The 27,705-nt window shown below is 35.2% G+C and overlaps 2 protein-coding genes across 8 annotated transcripts in view; one reads left to right on the forward strand and one right to left on the reverse strand.

Moving 5' to 3' along the window:
• LOC136034907 (potassium voltage-gated channel subfamily B member 2-like) overlaps positions 1–27,705 on the forward strand; it is a 224,209-nt gene that overhangs the window by 172,819 nt on the left and 23,685 nt on the right. For 2 of the 7 annotated variants that reach the window (XR_010619286.1, XM_065716405.1), the window contains one exon: positions 11,800–13,842. The exons of the other annotated variants lie outside the window; for them this stretch is intronic. The gene's annotated coding sequence lies outside the window, so the exon portion shown is untranslated. Of the gene's footprint in view, positions 1–11,799; positions 13,843–27,705 lie in introns of those variants that run through there. 7 annotated transcript variants of the gene reach the window in all.
• Positions 9,700–26,084, reverse strand: LOC136034909 (uncharacterized). Its single transcript, XM_065716412.1, has 3 exons — positions 25,936–26,084; positions 14,750–14,990; positions 9,700–9,913 (listed from the first exon to the last, which is right to left on the reverse strand). Exons 1-3 carry the CDS (start codon positions 25,945–25,947, stop codon positions 9,747–9,749), a joined length of 420 nt encoding a protein of 139 aa, XP_065572484.1. The 5' UTR covers positions 25,948–26,084; the 3' UTR covers positions 9,700–9,746.

The raw sequence follows: 27,705 nt of genomic DNA on the forward strand, positions 1-27,705 counted from the left end.
CTAAAAACATTTTTCTGGTAATATCAAAACGTGTGATTTATCGTCAAATCTGACATGATATTATCTAAATATGACTAGTATCAGTAAATTGAACATAACGCGATCAAGTCGTGTCTGTCATTGTCAAGATTGTCAAAATCTTACCAAGTATTACCAAACTCTTTCATAATACTATCAGAATTATCAGAATATTGTCAAATATTATCAAAACCTTACTAGATATTATCAAAGTCTTGCATGATATTACCAGATCACGTCTAAATATCACAAAATTTTGTTTTCCACTTTCAAAGTCTAGTGAGATATTATGACAATACTTTCAATTGTTACCTAAATCTTTCAATTTGTTATCAAAATCCAGATTGATACTAGAAAAATCGTCTCTGGTACTATCAAAATAGAATCAAGTATTACCAAAATATAATGTGATATTATCAAAATCGTGCCTGAAATTATCAAATATCTTGTGCTACATTATCAAAACCATGCATGGTATTATGAGAATCCTCTATTTATTATCAAAATTTTACATAGTATTATCAAAATCTTGCAAGTTATTAACAAAATAATGCATGCTACTATGAAAATTCTACCGGATGTTAAAGAAAATATTTTTCTGGTAATATGAAAACGTGTCTGATATCGTTAAATCTGAAAAGATGTTATCTAAATCTTGTCTGTTATTACCAAATTCAACATAGTGCAATCAAGTCGTGTCTATCAGTATAAAAATCTTACCAAGTATTATCAAACTCTTGTATGATACTGTCAAACTCTTGTCTGATATTATGAAACATCTCCCGCAACAATATCGAAATTTTGAGTATTTTAATGATAATCCCTTATGACTATCAAAACCATACATGGTAATATCAAAATCACGCAAGTTATTAACAGAATCTTGCAAGGCATAAACGCTTAATCTCGCAGGCTATTAACAAAATAATTTCAGCTATAATCAAAACTTGGCGTTGTTACCAAAATCTAAGACGGTGCTATGATCAAAATCATATTACTTATTAATAAAACTAAAGATAGTGCTATCAAAATCGTGCGTGGTGTTATCAAGATTATCAAAATCTTGTCAAACATTATCGAAATCTTGTACAATATTACCAAAATCTTATCTGATTTAATCCCAACATCTTGCATTACCTTATGAAAATCTCGTCTGATATAATGAGAATCATCTATTGCATTATCAAAACCTTATGTGGCATTATTGAAATCATACAACCTACTAACAAATCTTGTAAGAATTCCCAAAAGAATTCTGAAGGTACAGATAGTAACACAACTAACTTTTTACAAAGGCTAAGTTTTCTTTTTTGGCTTAGTAAGCGTAGCTACGCACGCTTACTAACCCCAAACTACCCTAAATCAAAATCACTTAACAAAATATAACCTATTTAAAAAATAATTTGTGGTGCCATAGATAACTTACCATCTATGTCATCTATAGAGGATTCTCATTATATCATACGAGATTTTGATAGTGTAATGCAAGATGTTTCGTAAAATCAAAGAAGATTTTGATAGTACAATATAAGGTTTCGGTAATATGTATAATATTTTGATATAACTATTTTGATGCATTTTAATGCAAAATATTGAAAAATCTTGCATTGTATAATTTTTTTGTAATAATACTATTTTGATTATTTTGATTCAAAATACAATATTTTACTAGACCATTCGAAGTATGATAATAACTTGCAAGATTTAGGTAGGCCTAATGCTAAAGAGGATTCTCATAATATCTCACATGACTTTAATAATGCATGACAAGATTTTGCAAGATTTAACAGGATGTGATAATATCGTGATAGACATTGATATTGTCATGTAAGGTTTTGATAATATTTGACAAGATTTTGATATTCTTGATAATAGCAGACATCATTTTGATAGCACTATGTTAAATTTTCTCAATACTTAATTTGATAGCACCATATTAGAATCTCACATTAGATTCTTACATGTTAGATTCTTTACATTAAGTAACTCACATGCCTTTGATTATGCATGACAAGATTTTGTAATATTTAACAGAATTTGGCAATATCGTGCTATACTTTGATAATATCATATAAGTTTTTAATAATATTTGACAAGATTTTAATAATCTGAAAATATCATGCCTGATTTTGTTAATAACTTGCAAGATTTTGATAATCCATGTAAAGTTCTAATAATACCATAAAGGGTTATCATTAATGTGGGATTTTGATAATTTAGCAGAAGATATTTAATAATATCAGACATGATTTTAATACTATCACAAAAGATGTTGGCAATGCTTTATAATAATTTGATAGTACAAGGAATGATTTTGCTAGGATCATTCGATACTATTATTCTAAATTATAAAATAGTATCATTTAGATTTTGGCAATGACAGACACGTATTGATTGTAGCTGTAAATATTTTGTTAACTTCATTTAATATTTTGATTTATCATGCAAGGTTTTGTTAATAGGTTTAGGTAATGCCCTATGAGCAGAATTGACGGAATCTAAACGTGGAATCGGGTGCAGAAGTGGCAGAACCGGAACTGACGGGACAAAATCGGTGGAACTAGAGCTGGGACTGGAACTGATGAAGCCTGGATCGCAATTGGTGGAATTAAGACTTGGAATCAGGGGAGGGGCAAAAATAGCATAACTAGAACTGACAGAACGAGAATCGGCGGAACCGGGACTGGGACCGAAACTGAAGTCAGAGCCAGCACAATCAGAACTGGAATTGCTGTGAGTGGGGGACATAAGTTGGCGGGGATTGCATTGGATATCACTTTATTAGTAAAATATCTAAATCATATCTTATTAATGATCAGGTATGCCATAGTGTGCTATAATTTGCCTAAGGGCCAGTCATAGTTTTGCACAGTGGCATGAATTATTATTTTGTATCATGTTGAGGGCGGCTTGTAATAACACGAACCATTGCATTTAGAGCGTGATCTCTAACAATAAAGACCAGACATAGTTGTTTACGGTGGTGTAAATTAACATGCTGCATCACATTAGAATGGCTTGTGAAAACACGAATCAATGGACTTAAAGTATGATTTTTTACAAGAAGTTACCTAAAAATGCCTTAGGGATGATGAGAAGTGCCAGAGGGTTCCGAGTGTCATCCATTGTTTGCCTCGGTGAGGTGAGTTGCCTTGGACTAACGTAAAGCTTAAAGATAAGGTGGAATGTGTTAAAAGAATTTTTGGCAGAGGGGCTGAAATCTAACACCCAGTCAAAGAAACAAGGCATTTTTATTAAGACCTCCCAGAAATATCTTTTAATATGCCTTAAGCTTACCTCTAATTATAAGTCTCCTCCAATGGAATTGTTGCTGGGGTGGACTAGCTACATATTTTTTTACGGTGTTGTGAATATGCATAGTCTTGCCTCAAGGAAACTCAGTATTTTTATTAATACCTCTCAGAAATAACTGAATACAAAAATGTGTCTCTTTTTTCTTCGTTTGCGTTTTTCATTTTTTTAAAATGGAATTTTGCTGGTATCAAGATTTAAACTAATTTAATGTAACATGCAGGTGCAGCTAATGAACAATAAAAACGAGGCATTTTCATTAAGACTTCACAGAATTACCTCTTAGTATGGTTTAAAATTACCCCTAATAACAATTTCCTTTCTGGAACTGCTTTCTAGGGTGCACCAGCCGCATATTGTCACAATGGCGTGAATATGCATCGTCTTGGCTCAAAGAAACATGTCACTTTAATTAAAACCTGTCAGAAAAAACGAATGCAAAAAAAGTATCTCGTTTTTCTTCCTATGCGTGTTTTATTCTTTAAGATGCGATTTTTCTAGTATCAACATTTAAATTAACGGAATGTAACAGGCAGTTGCATTCAATAGCATTGTGAAGCCTGCACCCTTCCATGTAGAAGTGGTTGGAAAAAGGCGATCCGTTTAATCACTCTAGAAATGCGGCCTAGTGAATTCTCCGTGCATGCAATAAGCTATTACCTGGAAACTATTCCTCAAATAAAAACATTAGAAAGACTTCCTTGCTCCAGCTGTCTAGCGCTATACTGTGTTGAGGGGAAATCTCTTTTGGATTCTAATGCGGAAAAAAGTCTTTGGAATATAAAGGCTCCCTGAGAAAAAAAGAAGAAAAACGCATTGAGAGAAAATGAAATCTCTTAAGGTATTATACAACATCCCACGAGTGCGTCGTCATTTCGTAGCATCCCATATGTTTGCCATCATTGCGTAGCACCCTACTTGTGTACCCTCCTCACGGGCCCCTGAAAAAACATGTCATGCGAGATTGCGTTTACCCCAATAAGTCTACCAAGTCACGCAAGATTACATCACTGTTAACATAAGTATACATTCCATATTGCGTAAAAATTAAAGAAATCTTTGAAAAAAATGTCTTTGAAAACGTCTTGAAAAATCCTGAAACGTCTTGAAAAAACGCCTTGAAGAAAAAGGTCTTAGAAAAGGTTTTGAAATTTCTTGAAAAAAACTTCTTGAAGAAAAAAGTCTTACAAAATGTCCTGAAGTATCTTGAAACGGCTTGAATAAAAATGTCTTTAAAACTTTTTGAAATGTCTTGAAACGTCTTGGAATACGTCTTGAAGAAACATATCTTAAACACCTCTTGAAATCTCTTGAAAATGTCTTAAAAACGTTTTGAAATGTCTTGAAACATCTTGAAAAGTTTCTTGAAAAAATAATTCTTAAAAACGCCTTGAGATGTCTTGATACGTCTTCAAGAAAAAGGACTCAAAAAACGTCTTGAAACGTCTTGAAAAACATCTTGAGGAAAAATGTCTTGAAGAGTTCCTGGCCCTCGCCGGTTTTTAGTAACTACCAGACACATCGTTTAGAAAGCCCTCCCCTATAACATAATTAACATCTGCATCTCTTAGAAAGCATTCCCTATTACGTGATATGGACCTGCATCTTGAAGATCTGTGTTTTGAAAGAATTACCGTTAAACTTATTCGTCATCTTAAATCATGAAGAAAAGAGTTACGGCAATGTTTCTCACAAAAACCAGATACTAGTGAAACAGAGGAAAAGTAATGGAAATAGATGAGATATTGGTACTTGTGTATTATACACCACTAAAATTCTTCATTTAATTAGAAACTGTTTTTTCGACGCTCAATTCTAATGAAATATTACAAAATAGGATGAAAATATGATAATTTAGAAACAAATTTGGGCTATATATTTGCAAATTAGGGAGGGGTGGGGGTAAAGTACAGCGGGGCTGCATGCAAAAGGTGTTAGGTACAATTACTATGCATATTATGAAGTAAGAATTGTTTTCTAACTTCAAACTGTCCAAATACTTTACCCCACCCCAATGTAGTCTCTTATGTGCAAATATATAGCCCAAATTATATATTTCCCATCTATTCCGTCATTTATCTTTGTCTTATCTCACGCTAGGCTGAAAGAAACTAACGAAAAAACCAGTTTTTGCTCGAGTTTTACGCAGGGTAAACTTGAGTGGCGTATAATACACAAGTAGCAAGGTAGTAAAGTGTGAATTAAGTCCGGTCAGTTCGAACTGGCCTTGTTGCAGTTAAAATTGAAATGGCGACTTTATTAGTGACAAGGACAGTTTTGAGGATATGTAAGAAGAACACATTGAGAGTGTACTAAATCGTCAAAAAGCTGTTAAAAATGATCCAAGAAAGAATATAAAAAATTTCAGACGTTTTAGAAGTGAAGGAAGATATGTTTTGCAAGGAAGAGATAGGGACTATAATAAAACTATTGAAAAACAATAAGGCCTTAGGGGCTGATGGCTAGGTACAAAAGTTATGAAATATGTTGGTTACGGCATACAGTCAAGACTGAAGATTTTGAGTATCATTTTTTCTTTTTTGAAGAAAGAAAAGCTTCCACTGATTTTGCAGAAACTAATAAAACTTCAGGTTTAATAAATTAAACGTCACTGCAGGAAAGGTGATAAGGGCCGGTGTAATAACTGCAGAGACATTAGCTTAGTTTCTGTTGGTATCAAATTACTGATCATTATGATATTTATTTTGCTAAGTGATGTTGTAGATAAGTTTCAAGGTGTACTTTAAGAGTAAAGGATTCGCTTATAAAATTTTTGCTCTTATATTAATCATCGAAGAGTGACTGAGTCATCAAGCCACTTTAGCCTTCAGTTTCAGGGGTTATGAATAGGGATTTAACTCAGCTGATAAAAAAACTTAAGTAGAAATCTTGTCAGAGGTGCCAAACCCCGAAAAGTTTTAAACATATATATTAAAAATTTAGTTTTTAACGTATAGGGGGGGGGGCAATTTCGCTATTTTTCGATCTTTTAAAACAAAAATGCAAAAAAAGTATTTTTGAATTAAAATACCAAAAAGCCATTTTTGAAAATCTAGGGGACGACCGCCCCCTGTCTTCCCCTAAATGAAGCCCCTGGGTCTCAAGGTGATGAGTCCTGTGTACGACAATAGTATTTCTTCAATAAATTAGGAAGTGAGATTAGTAAATGATGCATTATAGAATCAAGAGCTAAGCATGGTTTCGTCCCAAGGTCCCATTCCAAATGGGAATGCAAGAACTCTCCTATACTTTTTTTATGCCGATGATTCGAGTGTCCGAGATAGAAATGCCAGTGAAACAAATGAGCTCTTGGAGATTTTGAAGGTTCAGTGTGCAATAATAAACTTGAAAATTAACGTTAAGAAGACTAATTCCCTTATACTAGGAATAAAAACCGATGAAGAGGCGATGCTAGGTAAGGAGAAAATCAGTCAAGTGGATAGCTTTATTTCTTTGGATATAGCATTAATGGTTAAGATGGTCAATACAGTATAGATTTAAAAGTAGAATAGCCAAGGCATGTGGTGTTTTCTAGCAGTTGAAGTTTGGAAGAAAAGGAAGATATGTCTTTGAACTAAGGGTAGAATACTGGAACCCATGGAAGCGACAGTGGTCAAGGTGGGCTCTTGGATGTGGACGCTTTGAAAGGTTGGGGAAGATATGATAGATGTTTTCGAGAGGAATTGTCTGAAATTAGTTTCAGGTACTGGTCTGACTGACCATATACAAAACAATAACCTGAACGAAAAATATCGTTCAATCGCATGTTCTAGGGCTGTAACAAAAGAAAGGCTAACAGGGCCAGGCCGCTTTTCACAGATGAAGGATGAAAGGTTGCCAAAGATTTGTAACGGTATTTCTTGGGCCAAACGAAAATGAGGTTATCTCAAAATGGTAGAGGTCATAAGGAAGGACTTTCAGTACATTTGGAAGCTAAGACAGAGGATAAAGAGTGAAGCTTTACATAGTATGAGGTGGAGAAGGAGTTTCTGCAGCTGTTTACGGCCTCATACAGCTTGTTTTTGCAACGAGTTGCTAGTAGAAGAGCTAGTGGTATACTCAGTGTTTTACTCTGAAGATACATTAGTATAGTGTTGTGTGAATTTTTAATATCGAGTTTTATATATCGATATATCGGATCAAATATTGATATCGAATATCGAATTTTAAATTTTTGACTATTTTCTGATTTTATTGCTATTTACTTGTGAACGTCCTGGAGAAAAGATCCAACATAGAAAATAGTTTCCGAAATGGCAAAAAGAAGAAAAACGATGTATTTGCTAAGATCACATCCAACATAGGTCACACCCGATCTGCGTTTAATGAATATTCATATTTTCAATGACGGTTTATTCCGGAGTAGAATAGAGAGAGATATGGACTTGGCCATTCTGGCTACCAAATCTTCAGCGATAGATGCAACTGCCGTGCCATGCCGGTGATTCAGCCACGACAGAATCAAGTTAGTTTGCGGAAACTATATGGCAAAGTTGACGTAGTCAATGCTATGCATGCTTTGCCAGCAGCCGAATCTATAAAGGCTCTACTGAATTTTTTATGTGGAGTCTAAAGTTCCATGAAAAACTAATCCATTCAAGTCGTGGAAATCTCAAAATATGAGTCTCAGAAAATATGAGTCTCATATCAAAATATGAGTCTCAAAATATGAGTCTTAGTGTGCGTGGTGATCAGTTCCAAGGCTGGGGATTCAACCAAACTGTTGGGGGTAAGTTAGGATCAAATCGATCTAATAGTGACGAAAACTCTAAGAAATGGGATTTGGATAAGTTTTAAATCAAAAGAATTGGCTTTCTATGCTGATTCCAAATAATTAAGCTTTGTTAAGTTTAATGTAACAATCAAAAGGTACGAACGTGAGAAAAATTGCATGATTTTTGAGAGAGGGAAGAAATACTACCCAAGAAGTCAAGAAAGTTTAATGAAACCATCATATTCAGCATATTGTGGAGCCCTTCTGTTAAGGTTCCAATATCGCGTCTACAAAGACGTTGATTTTTTTTTTTTCTCTTTTTTTTTGTTACAAGAAAGATCACGGATATGTATTTATTTGTTGTTGTTTTTTTGTTGGATTGTTTTTCACGTAGATGATTGTATCAAACTTTAGTCCAAGAATATCTGTAGATAGGGCTTGTTCGAATGAAAATTGTAGTTCCGATGCCCCTTCAAAGTGACCGAAAATACTGAACGGCAACTGATCCCCCCCCCCCTCCCAAGCTCTTTTTCTCGAAGTAATCCGATTAAAATTTTGAGATATCCATTTTATTCACCATGTCTGAAAGATCAAATAACTATGCCTCTAGAGATGACATGACCCCCCCTGCAACCTGGAGGAAAGGCTGTAAATTATGAATTTAATTATGGCTGTAAATTATGATACTGTTGCCTGTTGTCTATGAATAGTATTTTTATTTGTAAGTAAACAGACAGTTTTCGGGGAGATAAAATTTTATATTACTCAAAGTTTAGAAATAATTGTGCAAAATAGGCTTTAATCAATTTTTTTTTATTGAAGTTTTGTTATTGTTAGTTTTTTTTTTAAGTTAATCTGAACAAAAAAAAAATAAATGATCAGAAATAAGGAGTATCGAACATCGGAAGTAAGGATATCGACATATCAATATATCGTTTAATCAAGTTATCGCTCACCACTACATCAGTATGTGAATATAATAAGGCTGCCTCAGCGTTAAAGATATTGTCTGAGTTACTTTTCTGAAATTTTTGAGAAGTGATGTGAATTTCATTTGTTCACATTCATTTTGGAGAATGACAACTGCTTAGGCTCAATAGCGAGCAAAATCAATTTTAATGGGTACCCGATAGTTTTTATGGGTACCCGATAGATTTTAGGCAATAACTTAATCTGAGGATTTTTTCTTCAATAGCTTGTTGGAGTTTTTCGTTACACAAATGTATATGGCTCAATTATGTGGAAAAACTAACTTAAAGTGACTCTAAGAATTTTTATTTTGTTTCTTCAAGGCAATGACTAAATTTGAATTTACATTTTTCCTTAAATAACCTGTTGGGAATTTTGAGGGAATCCATAACATTATAGGCTCAATAGTAAGAAAGTCAAATTTGAAGCGATTCTAAGAATTTATAGGGATCTCGAGTCAAATACATAATCTAAGTATGCGAAATAAATTTTTCTTCTTGAAATGCTTGCTGCATTTTTTTTGCAGAAATTACAGTCTTAATGTCAACTTTTATGGCTCAGTACTGAGGGAATTCAAACTTCAAGTGACTCTAAAAAAAATTTAATTCTTGTTCGACACGTTTTCAAAAGTTAAAAATGTTGAACAAAGTTATGGCTTCTTTCCATCTGGAGAAAAAAGTTTCAGGTTTTGGTATAAATTATAATCAATTAAATAAGGCAACAAAAACACAATCTAGTAGCATACATAAATGTTTCCTTTCTTGACGCAAATTCCTTTATCGTAAAACTGACTGGTTCCGTAAGTGCTGCCGCTTCCTTCCAAGTAGTTTCTAACGTAGTTTGTCTGAGGGTATTGGTACAATGGGTAGCCATATGAATAAGGGTTGTACATCTGTGCACCTTAAATAAGTAATATATTATTATTTTAAATATGGTAAAATAATAATATAAATATTATTAAATTGCCGTACTAGCTGAATGGTTAGTTTGCAATCCTGTGTCTGTGAGTGCAGGGGTTCGGTTCCTGGTGTCGCTGATTATTTGGTTTGAAATGGGATCAGCGATATTACTCTTTAAACTCCGTCAGAGTCGACCCAGTTGTAAATGGGTGCCCGGAGAAATCGGAGGAAAACACGGGAAGGGTCGGATGTTTTGCCCCCAACCACATTTTGCACTTCCTACTGGAGGTAGAGAATCGGGAGATTAATACCTGTGCTATGCGGACCGTCAGTCAGCATACGACAAAGTAAATTACTTAGCTAAAGAATTCTAAATTTATTCCATTGACATTTATTCCGTTCAGATTTATTCCATTGGTGATTATATTTCCGTCGACCACTTTAAACAAAATAAAAACAAGTAATGATACAGAAAAACGAAAATTTGGCTGTAAAAAATGCTGTGACTCAAAATCTTTTGTCTTTTCTGCTGGCTATATTTCATAAAAAGAATCAATCACATGTTTCTGTTTCTATTACTGGCTCAAAATTTTGTTCGAAGTTTCGAAACCACGTTCAAAATTTATTCCGAATTGTTAGTAAAGTGGCGTTTTTTAGGGTATTTCTACGAAATGTAGCCACACTTTTGGTGACAGGTGTAGTGACGGAAAACTGAGAAAAATCTAGATGGCTCTTAAGATTATCTTCGTCAGTTAGTGTGGAAATAGTGTCCATCAAGTTAAGAGTCTCTGTTTGTGAACTGTTTGTTACGTTAGGGGTACTGAAAATTTGTCTGACCACGAAAAACAAGCGACTGTTTTTTTTTGTTTTGTTTTTTTTTTTTTTTTGAGCATTAGTAGACTCATAAATATGATCAGAAAGCCGTCCAGTAAGTATTTAAGGATTTACCTTAAAGCGGAAGGAGATGGGTCAGTTTTAAAAGTTACCCCTTGGAGAAAGGCCACTTCGGGGGTGACTTTGCCAATTATTAAAGTCACCCCGAAGTGTTCTGATTGAACTAAGACCTTTTTTCTTTTTATATCTTCTTCTATCATTCTTTAATAGAATCATACCTAAGATACTGTCCCTTTTTTACCTAAATACATTTGCTAATCATTTTAAACCGCTACAGACATTGCAAAATAAAGCCGTAAGGATCTTTGGTATTCTCTTTCATCGTCGTGCACGACTTCAAAGTCTTTCTCAAACAAAAACTTTATTTTTATTTCATCATATACTAAGCCTTAGTCATCTTAAGGTTTGCAATTATCGCTCTGGCATTATGATAATCAGTCTCCAGAAAGTTATTTTTATGAATCACATATTCTTATTAACCCCTTTCGCTCACTCGCTTCTTCGTTGGCTCGTTTTGGTGCGTATAGAATCCCCTCAGTTAGCTGTACAAGAGATAATAAAGTACTAAATCCCTTCTATAGCAAATAGGCTTAAATTAAATACTAAATTTAAAAATATTAATAGCCGATCACTTTTAAAGACCAAAGTAGTAGAAATATTATTAACCTTTGATGACGGGGCGTTGTTTTTTGTTTTTTTAAGTATTATTTTTGGAATGACATGCTGGGGTAGCCTCCTTTGTCCTTCTCCTTTTATATGTTATGATGGTTTTTTGTTTATCTTTTTTATCTTTATTTTTGGTTTATTTAGATAGATGTAATAATTGATAGCCTTCTTTTCGAGCTGAGCTTCCTATTGGCTTTATTTGATTATTTACGTTTGTTTTTATTTTTATGAAATAAAAATTCTATCTATCTATCTATCTATCTAACTGAGCTTAACGTCACAATTAGTTTACTGTGGTTGTCTTTAAGTTTTCTTTTTCTCTTTCAGATGACTAGAACTTACGAACGAAAGCCTTACATTCGTCCGTACAAGGCTTTTCCCGAGGAAGCATTCGAGAAACCAGTTGAGGCTGTGAAGAATGGGGCTAATATCTATACTGCAGTAAGGTACTCTTCAGAACCACACTAAAGGCTTGCAGCCAAAAAAAAAAATTTGGCAGGCAGACAGTTCTTGGAATGAACGAAGAAACAGTTCTTACTCACCATCTGGTTCATCTGTCTGAGTGGGCATTTCCGCTAACATGGTCTGATTTTCAGCTCCTAGTCAAGTCATTTCTGATAAGAAGAAGCTGAATGAACAACGCTTCAAGAACAACCTCCCGGGAGAAAAGTGGGCCAGAATTTTTCTTAAAAGACAATCGGATCAACTGAGCCACAGATTCTGTCAGAACGTTAGCTCAAGCCACAACAAAGTTGACTCCCGCACTGTGAGCTCGTACACTGAATGCCTGGAGGAAACGCTTCGCGATGTTAAGCCTAAATGCATTGTCAATTACGACGACACCACCCTGCCTGATAATCCTGGACGAGTGATTGCTATCTTCAAACGCAAAGTGAAATATCCCGAGCGACTAATGAATCAGACGACATTGGAAAGATCTACAATTTTAGCAGCTTCTGCTAGTGGAGAACAGTTTTGGCCTTATATTGTCTTTAAGTTGGTAAAGCTCTGGGATTCGTGGATCGAAGGAGCTTCAAAGGGCTTTCGATTCAACAGGTCAAAGTCTGGGTGGTTCGTTTCAACTTGCTTCCATGATTTCTTTGAGTCACTCATCGTCCCGTGGGTGGAGAAGTTCGGCCCAGATGAAGAAAAAGTCTTGATCAGTTAAAATAATTCATCGCATATCGATATAAGGGTCTTGCGTCTTTATACTGAATATAACATCAAATTTGTTTTTTGTCTTCCGCCAAACTCAACCCACCCTCTTCAGCCACTAGATGTTGCCCTGTTTGGTATGATGAAACACGTATGGTGGAAGGTCCTAACAGAATATAAAGATGCAATCCAGACAAGTCCAGAGTTCCCAAAGAGCACTTTAAGACCCTAATCGTTTGACTGTGGGACGAGATTTGGGAAACATCTGTAGAGACTATAAAAAACGGATTCAAGGCTTGTTCAGTATTTCTTATAAACAAAGATGCCCTCGTTGCAAAAATACCCAGGGAAAACTCAACTACAAGCATCACTGTCGAAACTGTCTGACAAGCAGTTACGGAGATGTGTTCGCTATGGCAAAGATTATATTGCTCCACAGCGTCGTTGTCGAAGATTGGAAATTACATCTGTAAAAAGTATCTCGTCTAAAGACGTTGTAAATGCCATAGCCAAAAGGAGCGAAAAAAAAAGAAAGGGAGGCAGATGACTAGTGCCAGAGCCAATGGCAGCTCTCAATCGGGCGATGATGTTCCTGACGAAATTCAAAGTGCCAGCAGTAAGAAGTCGAAAACTTTGAAGAGAAAATCCCTAAAGTTTGTTCAAGAAGATGTCAGTTCTGACAGTTTACCAGAGGACCCTCAGTTTGACGACGTTTCGCACTGTGATATCAATATGAGACCTACAGAAGATCCTGACATAAAGGGTCAGGCTACGGTGAGGGAATATGCCGTGATCAATTTGGCTGGAAAGAAGTCCACATTACAATACGTAGCCAGAGTTGAAAGACAACTTGACCTGAGTAAGGATGAAAATAAAAACGCTGGCATTGACATCGAGTTGAAAATCACATTTCTAAAGCGCGTGTCTTTTTTAAACTACAAGTTCGTGCTGACGGGCGAAACAAACTGTGCCTACAGAGTCCAGGTAGAAATGGTGTTCCCAAAGCCTTCTGAGGTCTGCGGCACCTCGTGAACCTCTAGTCAGGTGGTTTTGGGGTGGGTTAGTCCGGTTTTTTGATCCCTTATGGTTATTCTTTTACTGAAGCAACTGATTTAGTCAGTTTTGAAGACTGTTTTTTTTTACGCTTTTTGTAATAACTGATGTTTTTTATTGCTTTTGAAACGTTTGATATGAATAAACGAGTTTTACAGCAAATCTGACGGTCTTAAAGCTAATGGTCCTAGCTTTATGTAAAAGTAACCCCAAAGCCCGGTGACTTCGTTAATTGATGTTTTCGTCAAAAATGAAGTACTTCCGTCAGAGATGCAATATTAAGCGTCTCAGGCTGCCATCTCTTAGCAAAAGTCACACTCTCGACACTAGTTTCAGATTTTTTTTTACCACCCTGCTAACTCCTAGAAGGCCTTAAAGGTGAAAACTATCAAAAAGTCACCCTGATTGACGGTAGAGGATTTTATTTCTATCAACAGCTTTATATAAACAAAACTACAACAAAAATAAAGTAAATTTTAAAGTTGGTAGATTGCTCTAAAGAAATGCATATTTTTGCATTTTTCCTAGAGCACATTTCTATTTTAATCTACAGATGATTACAGTCAGGGTTTCCAGCCCTAGTAATTTGACACGAACTCTAGTGATTTTTCATATTGCCTAAAAAATCACTAAATCAGTACCTAATGTCACTAGATTTCTGAAGGTAATCACTAAATCAACTTAAAAATCATTAAAATCTGGTGATTTTTTTCGCCGTGTGGCAACCCTCATTGCAGTCTTGCTCATATGGTCCAGGAAACTAAGTACTATTAAAATCTTACTATTTCAAGTTAATTTTTAGTTTGTATTTGCTTACTCACCTTGTAGTATTCATTCTGCGCTGAAAAAATAGGAGTTAACAATGAAATTCATCCACATTGACACGTAAAAATTATATATTGTAGCTATTTATACAGGAATTAATTAGCTTATCTTTAAATTATATTTGAAACATGTAAAAATTGAGTCATGTGGCCTGCAAACCGTTTCACTCTAATGACAATGACCCTTTTCCAAAAGAGGTTGCCCACGCCTGGCTTAAATAAATGTTAATGAAAAATGAACTTACCTAGCTGAGAAAATGGCTGATACTGTGCGATTGGCTGATACTGTTCAATTGATGGATACTGTGCACCAATTTGCAGTCCATTACGGAAGTAGGGATAGTGAAATTGTCGCTCTTGTCTAATTTGTCCATTTACTATCTGATCTTCAGATGTTTGTCTGATGGATTCCACATTTTCAGTCTGTGTACTGTCCTCTATTGGTGCGGCTGTGACACAATAAACAGCAGTACAAACAAACACGACCTTAATATAAAAAATGGACTAAAAACCTTAACAATTATATACTTGCATAGTTGTTGTAGTAGTTGCAGCTTAATAAAGAGCAAACCACCACTCTCTGTAACCGAAATTCAAAGAAGAAACTTTCAGCAAGACTACATCATGTAATAAATGTTGCAAATTGCTTTAGAACCTTCCTCCAATGCCAAAATTTTTGCAAGTTTGTAAAAATTCAGTTTTTATCCTATACCTCTGAAGAAATTCAAATTCGGTTCTTATTATCGGGTTTTCTTTGAGTTTAAACTACACTGTATTGAAGTTTCAGCTCGATGAGGGAAACGCAAATTTTTCTTCAGACAGCTAATCAAAAATATTTTGGTAAACAAAATTTTTAATCAAAACTCAATTCAGACGTCGTTCAACTTATTTCCTATTTACCTCAAGCTCATTTAGTCAACTCTATTCAACTAAACCCCGTTCAGTTCTACAATATTTAACTCAGCGCCATTCAGCTCAACTCTATGTAACTTTGTCTCTTGAGAAATCATTTCTTCTTAGACCTCTATTGAGTTGCACATCTTCATCGTGTCCGATGTTCCTGTACTAGAAAGCCGGGTGCGATTCTTCGTTCTAAGGAGTCATCAGCATCCATATACAATATGGTCAAATTGCATCTCTTATCCTTGGCAATGTTAGATGATTTTAAGGTACTTTGCTTTTAGTTTTGAGAAAAAACGGCCTCCCTCAGGCCACTCAGCGTGTCTCCCGTTGGCGATAAGGGAACGCCCTACAGATATGCATGGTACCTCCATAGGAGGCACGGACCAAGGAGAAACTTTGTACCTAGTGGTCCATAATAGAAGCTGGAGCAATCTCGCCCCGGGTTATAAATGCAGGTGGAGGAGGACGAAGGCCCATCAAGTTTAAAATCAACAGGACCCACGGGCGTGTCCACACGTCGCAGATGTTACAAACCTTCTATCAGTAATGGTTAAAATTACACGGTGACGCTTAACACCATCGTGGGAGGATCCTCTATAGGAGGACAACTGCGCCAGGGCGTAAAACCTAGATCAATGGACAACGGCCTCTTTAAAGGGCTGCCTCGACCCTTTTGGGGTACCTACAAGACTGGAAATCTTGCGCTCAACTCTATTCCCACTTAAGGAGTGCCACCCCTAGAAGAAATTATAGTCTAGTAAACGACATTGATTCCCGTCCTGCACTGGTATTCGGGATCATTGGTTTTTCTGAGGCCAAAATAATTTCAATGATTTAAAGAACTTGAAAATTAGAACTTGGAATGCTACGACGTTAAAAAATGACCATCGTATCGACATTTTGACTGACGAATTCAGACGACTCGAACTAGACTTATTACGAGTTTCAGAATCTCATATCCCAGGGGTAGGAAGCATGAAATTAGGTGATGTAGAACTTGTTTACAAAGGCAGGAAGGAAGGGGTACAAAGACAAGGAGTAGGGCTCATGATGAATAAGGAAGGTGCTAAGTGTTGTTTAGGGTGGGAAGGTATTAATAATGGAAAACTAATTGCTCATTTTATGACTAAAAAGTTCAGGGTATCAGTTAAGTAGTATATGCTCCTCTTGAACCGACTAACGGGGAGACAAGTGACTCAGATGAATTTTACTTACAGTTACAGGAGCAAATAGAAGAGGTCCTAGGTAGAAATATGGTGTTTTCACTAGGAGATTTTAACGCCCGGGCTGGTAGAAATGGGGATAGAGGGTATCCTATCCTAGGTAAATTTGGTGTAGGAAAAATAATGTCTACCGAATGGCCACAGTAATGGCTACAGACTCTTGCAATTTTGTAGGCATAACAATCTAGTTGTAACCAATACTGTGTTTGGTCATAGAATGGCCTAAAAGTTGACATGGTATTCACGACTTGGTAAGACAGAAAACCTTATTGATTATGCCAGTAAACCAAAAACTGGCAGAATCAATAAATCAATAAAAGGTACTAGGGTATATAGGAGTGCTGTTACTGATGTTAAAAGTAAAGATCGTCATCTAGTAGTGTCTAGGGTTATTTCAAAGCTGAAATTTCGGAAGGGTAACTACCTCCCGGGAAGTTCTGATGCTGGTAGACTCCAGGAAGAGAATTTGAGAGAAACTTTCCAGGAAGAGTTAAATACTAAACTTGAGAGTTTAAAATTTGACAATGTGGAAGATGGTTGGGATAATTTTAGAAAAACAATTTGTGATGTTGCTGATGGTGTCTTGGAGAAGACACCTCTCTATGTATTTAATATAGAGGAGAAGGGGCTAATACAAGGATTATCTGAGTTATAGATCATATGAAAACAAAATGAATATAAAGAAAGTGGAGAAAGAATTACAAATATCAACTAAGGAGGTTGTGAAGTGGAGGCCATGGATAAAATTGCCAGGGATCTGGAAGATGCAACTAGACGGTATAATAGTAAAATATTGTACTGGCATGTTCATAAATTGAGAGGAAGTAATCAATCCGGAATTGTCCCAGTTAAAGATAAGAACAGGGCCTCTCTTATTGATAAGGAAACAGTTAAAGAGAGATAGACGGAACGTTTTGAGAATGTGCTAAACCGAGATACAGTTGGAGGAAAAGATAGAGAGGAAAATGAAAAAGTTTGTGATACCTTGGATATGAAGGAAGATTTCTTTTGTGAGGAAGAATTGGCGACAGTGCTCTTTATGAGTTTCTTAAATATAGAAATGAGTTTCTTAAATATGGCGATTCTGCTCTGCTGATGATGAACACTGTATATGTGTTCGAAATATCCAGTTAAATAATTTTATATCTATTCACTGTCAATTAAAAGGTTTCATCCCTATTTTGAACTGTTTTACTTTTGGCGACTCTGAGATTTGAAATGGGTTACTGAAGATTATGAATATGATTTTTGAAGAGGTAGAAGTACCTAACGATTTCAGGAAAACCTTAATTTAACCGCTGTATAAGAAAGATGGTAAGATTGAGTGTCGTAATTATCGAGGCATTAGTCTGGTCTCTGTAGGTAGTAAATTACTTAGTTATATGTAAATTTTTAGACTGAAAGATGCTGTAGACAAAGTTTTAAGAGAAGAAAATTGCGGGTTTAGAAAAGGTAGAGGATGTATCGACAGCCTTTCACTTTTTGGTTGATAATTGAGGAGTGCCTTAGTTGTCAAACACCTTTGGTCCTCAGTTTTAAGTATTATGAGCAAGTGATCGAATCATTTGATAGAAGAGCTTTAGCAAAGGCCTTATCCTTGTATGGTATTAAATAAAAAAAAACAAGTTTTTTAACTGAAAGTAAGGAGCGACATTAAAACTTAAAACGAACAGAAATTACTCCGTGTATGAAAGGGGCTGTTCCTCCCTCAACGTCCCGCTCTTTACGCTAAAGTTTGACTCTTTCTCTCAATTCTACTTTATTTAACAGTAAATAACTTTAGCGTACAGAGCGGGACGTTGAGGGAGGAACAGCCCCTTTAATCCTTTAATACACGGAGTAATTTCTGTTCGTTTTAAGTTTTAATGTCGCTCCTTACTTTCAGTTAAAAAAAAACTTGTTGTTTTTTTTATTTAATTTCTGATCGTTTTTAAATTAATGCATGTTTTTATTTTGGCTCTCCGCAAATGAATAATTAAAACGAAATTTGCGTATTAATTTTTTTGCTAAATGGCTTTCTTTTAGTTTTGATCAGACGATTTTGATAAAAACTGTGACAGAGGAGGCCTAGTTGCCCTCCAATTTTTCGGTTACTTAAAAAGGTAACTAGTATTTTTAATTGTTAACGAACGTTTTTATTAGTAAAAAATAACATAACTTACAAATTAACTTACGTAACGAACTTCTATATTCGTATATTTTTATTATGTATATGAGGGGGTTTTCCCCCTCGTTAATACCTCACTCTTTACACTAAAGCTTTAATTTTATCTCAATTCTTTAAGATTGACCCCTGAATCATAAAAGCTGTAGAATAAATAGTTGAAATTACTAAAAATACTTTAGCGTAAAGAGCGAGCTATTTAGGAAGAGATGGACCCCCCAATGCGTAATAATCTCTGTTCGTTTTAAGTTTTAATGCTGGTCTTTACTTTCAGTTGAAAAAACTTTTTCATATTTATTTTTTCATTGTTTTTTTAAATAATGCTAGAAAATCCTGCGCCTCCTTCATGGCATTTCTCTTCTCCCATGACAAATTCCTCCAAGTGAAGATCTTCCCGCTTAGCCCCCTCCCCTCTACCCCCCCCAACCAAAAAATTATCCTGAAAAGGTCTGTACACTTCCAATAATCATTATAGTATGTAAACGCTGGTCAAAGTTTGTAACTTGCAGCCCCTCCCCTGGGAACTGTGGGGAAGTAAGTGAGCCCCAAAGACAGTTATTAAGTTTTTTGACTATGCTGAACAAAATGGCTATCTCAAAATTTTGATCAAGTGACTTTGGGAAAAAGAGAGCGTGGGAGGGGGTCTAGGTGGCCTCCAATTTTTTCGGTCACTTAAAAAGGGCGCTAGAACTTTTAATTTCCGTCGGAATGAGCCCTCTCGCGACATTTTAGGATCACTTGGTCGATACGATCACCTCTGGGGAAAAAAAAAACAATCAAATAAACACGCACCCGTGATCGGTCTTCTGGCAAAAAATACTAAGTTCCACATTTTTGTAGATAAGAGCTTAAAACTTCTACAGTAGGGTTCTCTGATACGCTGAATACGATGGTGTGATTTTCGTTAAGATCGTATGACTTTTAGGGGGTGTTTCTCTCTATTTTCCAAAACAAGGCAAATTTTCTCAGGCTCGTAATTTTTGATGATTAAATTTGATGAAACTGATATATTTAAAATCAACATAAAAATCTGATTCTTTTGATATATTTATTGGTATCAAAACTTCGTTTTTTAGAGTTTCGTTTACTATTGAGCCGGGTCGCTCCTTACTACAGTTCTTTACCACGAACTGTTTGATATCAGACAAATACATTAAAGTGATTAGTTCTATGTATGATTAAATAAAAAAAACAAGTTTTTTAACTGAAAGTAAGGAGCGACATTAAAACATAAAACGAACAGAAATTACTTCGTATATGAAAGAGGCTGCTTCCTCATCAATGCCCCGCTCTTTACGCTAAAATTTGACTCTTTCTCTCAATTCTTCTTTTTAAAACAGTAAAAAACTTTAGCGTAAAGAGCGGGGCGTTGATGAGGAAGCAGCCTCTTTCATATACGAAGTAATTTCTGTTCGTTTTATGTTTTAATGTCGCTCCTTACTTTCAGTTAAAAAAACTTGTCTTTTTTTTATTTAATTTCTGAACGTTTTTGAATCAATGCATGTTTTGATTTTGGCTCTTATAACGAAATTTGCATTTTTTTTTTTTTTTTTTTTGCTAAATGGCTTTCTCATAATTTTGATCGAATGATTTTGAGAAAAAAAGAGCGGGAAAGGAAGCCTATTTGCCCTCCGATTTTTTGGTTAATTAAAAAGGCAACTAGAACTTTTAATTTTTTACGAATCTTTTTATTAGTAAAATATTTACGTAACTTATAAATTAGCTTACGTAAAGGACTTTTGTATTCTCATATTTTTATTACATATATGAGGGGGTTCGCCCCCTCGTCAGTACCTCGCTCTTTACACCAAAGCTTAATTTTTTTTTTCCCAATTCATTAAGAATGAGCTGAATCACAAAAGCCGTAGAATAAATAGTTGAAATTACTAAAAATACTTTAGCGTAAAGAGCGAGGTATTAGGAGGAGGTGAGCCCCTCATATGGGTAATAATTTCTGTTTGTTTTAAGTTTTAATGCTGTTCCTTACTTCCAGCTGAAAGAACTTTTTCATATTTATTTTTTCATTGTTTTTTTTTTAAATAATGCTAGTAAATCCTGCGCTCCCTTCATGGAGATTTTCTTCCCCCATGACAAATTATCAATGGAAAGTTCCCCCAGCATATCCCCCTCTTCTCAACCCCTCCCCCAACCAAAAACATCCTCCTGAAAACGCCTGTACACTTCCCAATAACCATTACTATATGTAAGCACTGGTCAAAGTTTGTAACTTGTTGCCCCTCCCACGGGGACTGTGGGGGAGTAAGTCGTCCCCAAATACATAGTTATAAGGTTTTTCGACTACGTTGAATAAAATGGCTATCTCAGAATTTTGATTCGTTGACTTTGGTAAAATAATTAGCGTGGGAGGGGGCCTAGGTGCCCTCCAATTTTCTTGGTCACTTAAAAAGGGCACTAGAACTTTTCATTTCTGTTAGAATGAGCCCTCTTGCAACATTCTAGGACAACTGGGTCGATACGATCACCCCTGGAAAAAAAAAACAAAAACAAAAAAACAAATGAACACGCATCCGTGATCTGCCTTCTAACAAAAAATACAAAATTCCACATTTTTGTAGATAGGAGCTTGAAACTTCTACAGTAGGGTTCTCTGATACGTTGAACCTGATGGTGTGATTTTCGTTAAGATTCTATGACTTCTAGGGGGCTTTTCCCCCTATTTTCTAAAATAAGGCAAATTTTCTCAGGCTCGTAACTTTTGATGAGTAAGACTAAACTTGATGAAACTTATCAAACAGTTCGTGGTAACGAACTGTAGTAAGGAGTGACCCGGCTCAATAGTAACCAAAACTCTAAAAAATTGAATTTTGATATCAATAGCTACATCAAAAGAATTGCATTTTAATGCTGATTTAAAATATATAAGTTTAGTCTTACCCATCAAAAGTTACGAGCCTGAGAAAATTTGCTTTATTTAAGAAAATAGGGGGAAACACCCCCTAAAAGTCATAGAATCTTAGCGAAAATCACACCATCAGATTCAGTGTATCAGAGAACCCTACTGTAGAAGTTTCAAGCTCTTATCTACAAAAATGTGGAATTTTGTATTTTTTGCCAGAAGACAAATCACGGGTGCGTGTTTATTTGTTTGTTTTTTGTTTGTTTTTTTTTTTTTCTTTTTCCCAGGGGTCATCGTATCGACCAAGTGGTCCTAGAATTTCGCAAGAGGGCTCATTCTAACGGAAATGAAAAGTTCTAGTGCCCTTTTTAAGTGACCAAAAAAATTGGAGGGCATCTAGGCCCCCTCCCACGCTCATTTTTTTCCCAAAGTCAACGGATCAAAATTTTGAGATACCCATTTTGTTCAGCATAGTCGAAAACCATAATAACTATGTATTTGGGGATGATTTACTCCCCTACAATCCCTGGGGGAGGGGCTGCAAGTTACAAACTTTGACCAGTGTTTACATATAGTAATGGTTATTGGGAAGTGTACAGACGTTTTCAGGGGGAATTTATTTTGTTTGGGGGTGGGGCTGAGGGGAGGGGGCTATGTTGGAGGATCTTTCCTTGGAGGAATCTGCCATTGGGGAAGAAAAATTCAAGGAAAAGGGCGCATGAATTTCTAGCATTACTATAAGAAAACAATGAAAAATAAACATGAAAACGTTTTTTCAAATGAAAGGTAGGAGTAGCATTGAAACTTAAACGAACAGAGATTATTACGCATATGAGGGGTTCTAAAAATACTTTAGCATAAAGAGCGAGGTATTTAGGAGGAGATAAATACCTCGCTCTTTATGCTAAAGTATTTTTAGTAATTTCAACTATTTATTCTACGGCCTTTCTGATTCAGGGGTCATTTTTAAAGAATTGGGACAAAACTTAAGATTTAGTGTCAAGAGCGAGGTATTAACGAGGATACAAACCCCCTTGTATACATAATAAAAGTATAAGATTATGAAAGTTTGTTACGTAAGTTGCTAATTTACAAGTTACGTATATTTTTTACTAATAAAAACGTTCGTTAAAAATTAAAAGTTCTAGTTGCCTTTCTAAGCAACCGAAAAATTGGAGGGCAACTAGGCCTCCTTCTCCACCCCTTATTTCTCAAAATCGTCTGATCAAAACTAAGAGAAAGCCATTTATCCAAAAAAAGAATTAATATACAAATTTCATTTTAATAATTTATGTGGGGAGAGCCAAAACCAAACATGCATTAATTCAAAAACGTTCAGAAATTAAATAAAAAAAAACTAATTTTTTTAGCTGAAAGTAAGGAGCGACATTAAAACTTAAAACGAACAGAAATTACTCCGTATGTAAAATGGGTTGTCTCCTCCGCAATCCCTCGCTCTTTACGCTAAAGTTTGACTCTTTGCCACAATTCTACTTTTTAAAACAATTAAAAGCTTTAGCGTAAAGAGCGAGGGATTGCGGAGGAGACAACCCATTTTATATACGGAGTAATTTCTGTTCGTTTTAAGTTTTAATGTCGCTCCTTACTTTCAGCTAAAAAAAAATTAGTTTTTTTTATTTAATATATTTAAAATCAGCATTAAAATGCAATTCTTTCGATGTAGGTGTTGGTATCAAAATTCCATTTTTTAGAGTTTTGGTTACTATTGAGCCGGGTCGCTCCTTACTACAGTTCGTTACCACGAACTGTTTGAAAACAACACTGCTGCGGTTTGTATTAAACCAGGAGTTAAGCAAGGTTGTGTTCTATCCCCCTTTATATGGGTTATTTTGATGAACTTTGCCTTATGGAGCACAGTAAAGGCAATGGGAAACCACGGAGTCAAATGGGGCAGAAAAACTCTCCTGTGCTTAGGTTATGCTGATGGTTTAAGCATCCTAGATGAAAGTATGAGCAAAATCAATGAACTTTTAGAGGTTTTGCGTGTTCAGGGTACTAGAATAGGTACTAAAATTAATGTTAAGAAGAATAAGTCCCTAAATCTAGGAGTAAGTGAAGATGAAAAGACGAGGTTGGGTAACGAAAAGATTGATCAGGTGGACATCTTCCCTTACCTTGGTAGCACTATTAGTAAAGACGGTGGGAGCAGTGAAGATGTTAGAAGTAGAATAGCCAAGGCTCAAGGTGCTTTTTCACAGTTAAAAAAAAAGTTTAAAAGAATAGGAAGATAAGTCTTCAAACTAAGATTAGAATATTGAATGGTACAGTGATGACAGTGGCCAAGTATGGCTCTGAACCATAGACGCTCCGAACAGCGGATGAAGATTTACTAGATGTTTTCCAGAGAAATTGCCTACGGATTGTTCTGGGTACCCGGCTGACTGACCGTATTTCAAACAGTAGGGTGACGGAAAATGTGGTTAAATCCCACTTTCTAGGGTTATAATGTATTAAGGTCGAGATAGCTAGGGAAAGCTCTGTGGATGAAAGATGACAGATTACCGAAGATTGTCCTTTTCCGGCAACCATCTAGAGCTAAACGGAAAACAGGTCGCCCTCGTCTGGGGTGGGAGGATGTCATAAAGAATAATTTAAAGGAAATGTGAACTTCCTGGGATGGTGTATAGAGGGAGGCTTTGAAGAGATCGTGATGGAGGAGGAGTGTGTGTATATGTGTTGGTCTCCGGCTGCTTGGTGTTGCGGTGAGTTGTTAGTAGTAGTAGTTAGCAGTATGTATTTATTTAAAGTTTAATAAAAGCGTCCTGTGATATATAGAGTGAACAACACTACAATGTCACTTTGCTTTCCATTTCGTATTTATTTAATATTTAATATTTAGGATGGTTGATCTTCAATTACCACGCACTAAAAGAAGGTGCATACAGACGCAAGTAGTACCAACGCCCCTTGTAAACCACTAATGTGCCAAAGTTGGCACAAACACCACGGTTTGGCCGTGCTTCAATCAATGGAAACTATTTCTCATATTACTGTCAGCAAGTTTTGGAGTAAAGGTTGAAATTTTAGAAACTAATCATCAAACTATCAACTCATAATTGATTACCATTATAATAAATTGGTTATCATAGTAATTATTATTGATTACCAACAAGACTCCATCTCTAATAATATTGAGTTTTGGAAAAAAAACTGCACACAGAATGTAGCTTTGAAGGTTTTCATGTTAAATGTCTCTCATTCAATGCTAAAAAAAATATTTCAGGTTAGGCATTTTTTGTCTCTTATTTATTAAAAAAAACTTTTAAAACCGTATATAAGAGCAAAACTGATAAAAACGTATTTTTTTGGGGGGTACCCGGATGACTGACCGTTTTTCCCTCAGTAGCCTGTACAAAAAATGTGGTTCAAACCCGCTGTCTATGGCTATCATGAGAATAAGGTTGAGATGGCAAGGGGACGTTTCTACGCATGAAGGATGACACATTGCCGAAGATTGTCCTTTTCAGCCAAGCGTCTAGGACTAAAAGGAAAGTAGGTCGTCTGTAATAGTGGTGGGAGAATGTCGTAAAGAAAGAATAAAAGGAAATGGGAACTTCCTCGGAGGGTGTAAAGAGTGAGGCTTTGTATAGATTAGGAGAAAGGAGGAGTGTGCGCAGTTGTTTTGGCCTCAGGTGACTTGGTGCTTCAGTGAGCTGTTAGTAGTATTAGTATTATATAATACTATACAGCCAATGAGGTACAAACAAAACTATTTTATGCCTGACATTTTTTACCGATCTTTCACTTACTCGTTCGTGGAACTGCCTACAAAAGAATGTGCTTGATTTCTTTCTACCATTCTATTAAATCAAACAATAATTAATCTAATATTTAACTATCCTAGCTGTGCAAATCAAGCAATGAGTAATCTAGTTTTAAACTATCCCTGCTGTGCATTTTTGCATTTAGGCAGATTGGCATTTGAAAGGTCCATTTGTGAACCTTGAATTTACATAATCTAATAATAATAAAATTACTAACAAAATGTTCCTTACAAAAGGTTCTTCTGTTATATGTTGTAATATTTATAACTCCATCTTTGATTGTATAGGAGGGTTTCAAAAAAAAAGTTTTTTTCCACTTGAAGATTAGTATAGTTAAATCATACGATAATGAACCCAAGTTTTAACTATCGCCACTGTGCATTTTCTAATTTAGTCAGATTTGCACCTGGAAGATCCATTCTTAGGTATTAGCCTATATTTGAAACTTGAATATCTAATATTCTCGTAATATTGAAATTACAAACAAAATGTTACTTACAAAGTATCTCATGTTATATGTTTCTCTTTCGATGCTAAAGAACTAACTACTCTAAATTGGATTTTTTCTTTAACCTTATATATTAAAATAAACAGCAGAGGAAACTCTATATAACGCTATATCACTTTTAGGGTATAGTTAAACATTATATTATAGCATGACTATTATTTCTGCGGCCGTTCACCTACTTATGCGTGATGATTTGTCAAAAAGTGATCTTACGTCAAGAATTTTCTCACGCAGTTCTGATATTTCACAGTTAGGTAGATCCATAGGTGTAACATAATACATGATTTTACTGAAACACGTTTTTGACATCACTCTCTTGGAGTAACCATCTATGTAGTCATAGACATAAAGAAAATTAAAAAACATCATGTGGTATGGGAAGGCATAAATAGAATGTTTTCAGAAATAAAGTTTGATCTTATTTTTCTGTTTTTTTTTTTCTTTTATTTTTCAATAGCTCTAAGTGATGATAATGTTGAACTTTTGGACTCAGAGTTTTAAACTTTATTTTTCAAACAAACTCCCGTATGTCTAAAAAAAATATAATACATTTTTCTCGAAATAAAACGGTCCATTGCATCCATTGTTCCAGAAATTTTAGAGGGGAAAGTGTTTTATAATATTTAGAGGGACAAACTTGTTGTATTTTTCAATTTTTGTATGAAAATACAAAAAATGGGCATTTTTGAATAAAGATACCCCTAAAAAGGTATGTTAGCAAACAATTTTCAGAAACATGTTACTGGAGAGAATATTAAAAAAAAAATATAAAAAAAAAGAGAAAAAATTCGTCCCATCCCACTTGGCTAGGTAATTCTAAACGTTTCTATGAAGAAACAACGATTCGGAGTCGTTTCAAGAAATATCAGAAGCCAAGGACAGGGCCTTATCCAGGGTTTTTGTTAGGGGGGATACTTTTTCAGTGGAATAAAAAACTTTCAAAGCAAATCAAAAATCGGTTTTTATGCATTTTTATAACGTTTTTTCAAATTTGAAAAACATTTTAAGGGAGATGGTTTGAGCCCCCTAACCCTTCGCCTGAATGCGGCCTATCATGGATTCTTTATTAGTTTTAATAATATAGAAAGTAGTCAGTCTGAGCCACATTTGAATTCAGCTGTTTTCTCACTAAGCATGTAATTTCATTGCTAAGTGATTAAGTTACGCTACGTTAAGCATTCCCTTCCACACTTAAACAAGTTTGCGTACTAAGCTAACGCAAATATACATAAAAACTATCATAATCAACGTCTAAGATCATAACAATCATCATAAGCAAAGTGTTCCAAAATCAACAACGCGATATGAACACGTAACTCTGAAAGTATATCAATTCGTTTTCAAAAAGTATTATTGCTCATCCAGAAGTTTCATTTTTTTGCTGAAATGTTAGAATTTTCCATAACAAAATGTACTGATCTAAGTAGGTCTCAAGTCTACTTAGCACTGTCCACAGTACGAAAAAAGTTTGCTCCATAAGGTTACATAATCTAACATAAGTTCTTAAGGTATGCTAGCATGAATGGTTTTACGTCTTGTGAAAGAGCTGTTAGCATTTCTATCGACATGATAATAAATTTGCCGTTCTATTTGAATCTCTGTCGGTAAGGCGGGCTTTCGATTTTATAAATCTTGTCAACGTTTTGTCATCTCTTATACAAATGAAGAAAAAACAACTTTTTTGTTCTCTTCGTCGATATAGGAATTATAAATTCAAGCAGGAAATTCAAAATGAAAGATGAATTGATTATATATAATTAA

Source organism: Artemia franciscana, chromosome 13, assembly GCF_032884065.1.
Source record: "Artemia franciscana chromosome 13, ASM3288406v1, whole genome shotgun sequence".
In the NCBI taxonomy this organism is placed as follows: domain Eukaryota; kingdom Metazoa; phylum Arthropoda; class Branchiopoda; order Anostraca; family Artemiidae; genus Artemia; species Artemia franciscana.

Bases quoted from the DNA above. Each gene is read 5' to 3' on its own strand.
- LOC136034909 (XM_065716412.1), bottom strand. The intron at 9,914-14,749 runs GTAAGTTCATTT...TACTTATTTAAG, and splicing joins TCAGCCATTTTCTCAGCTAG to GTGCACAGATGTACAACCCT.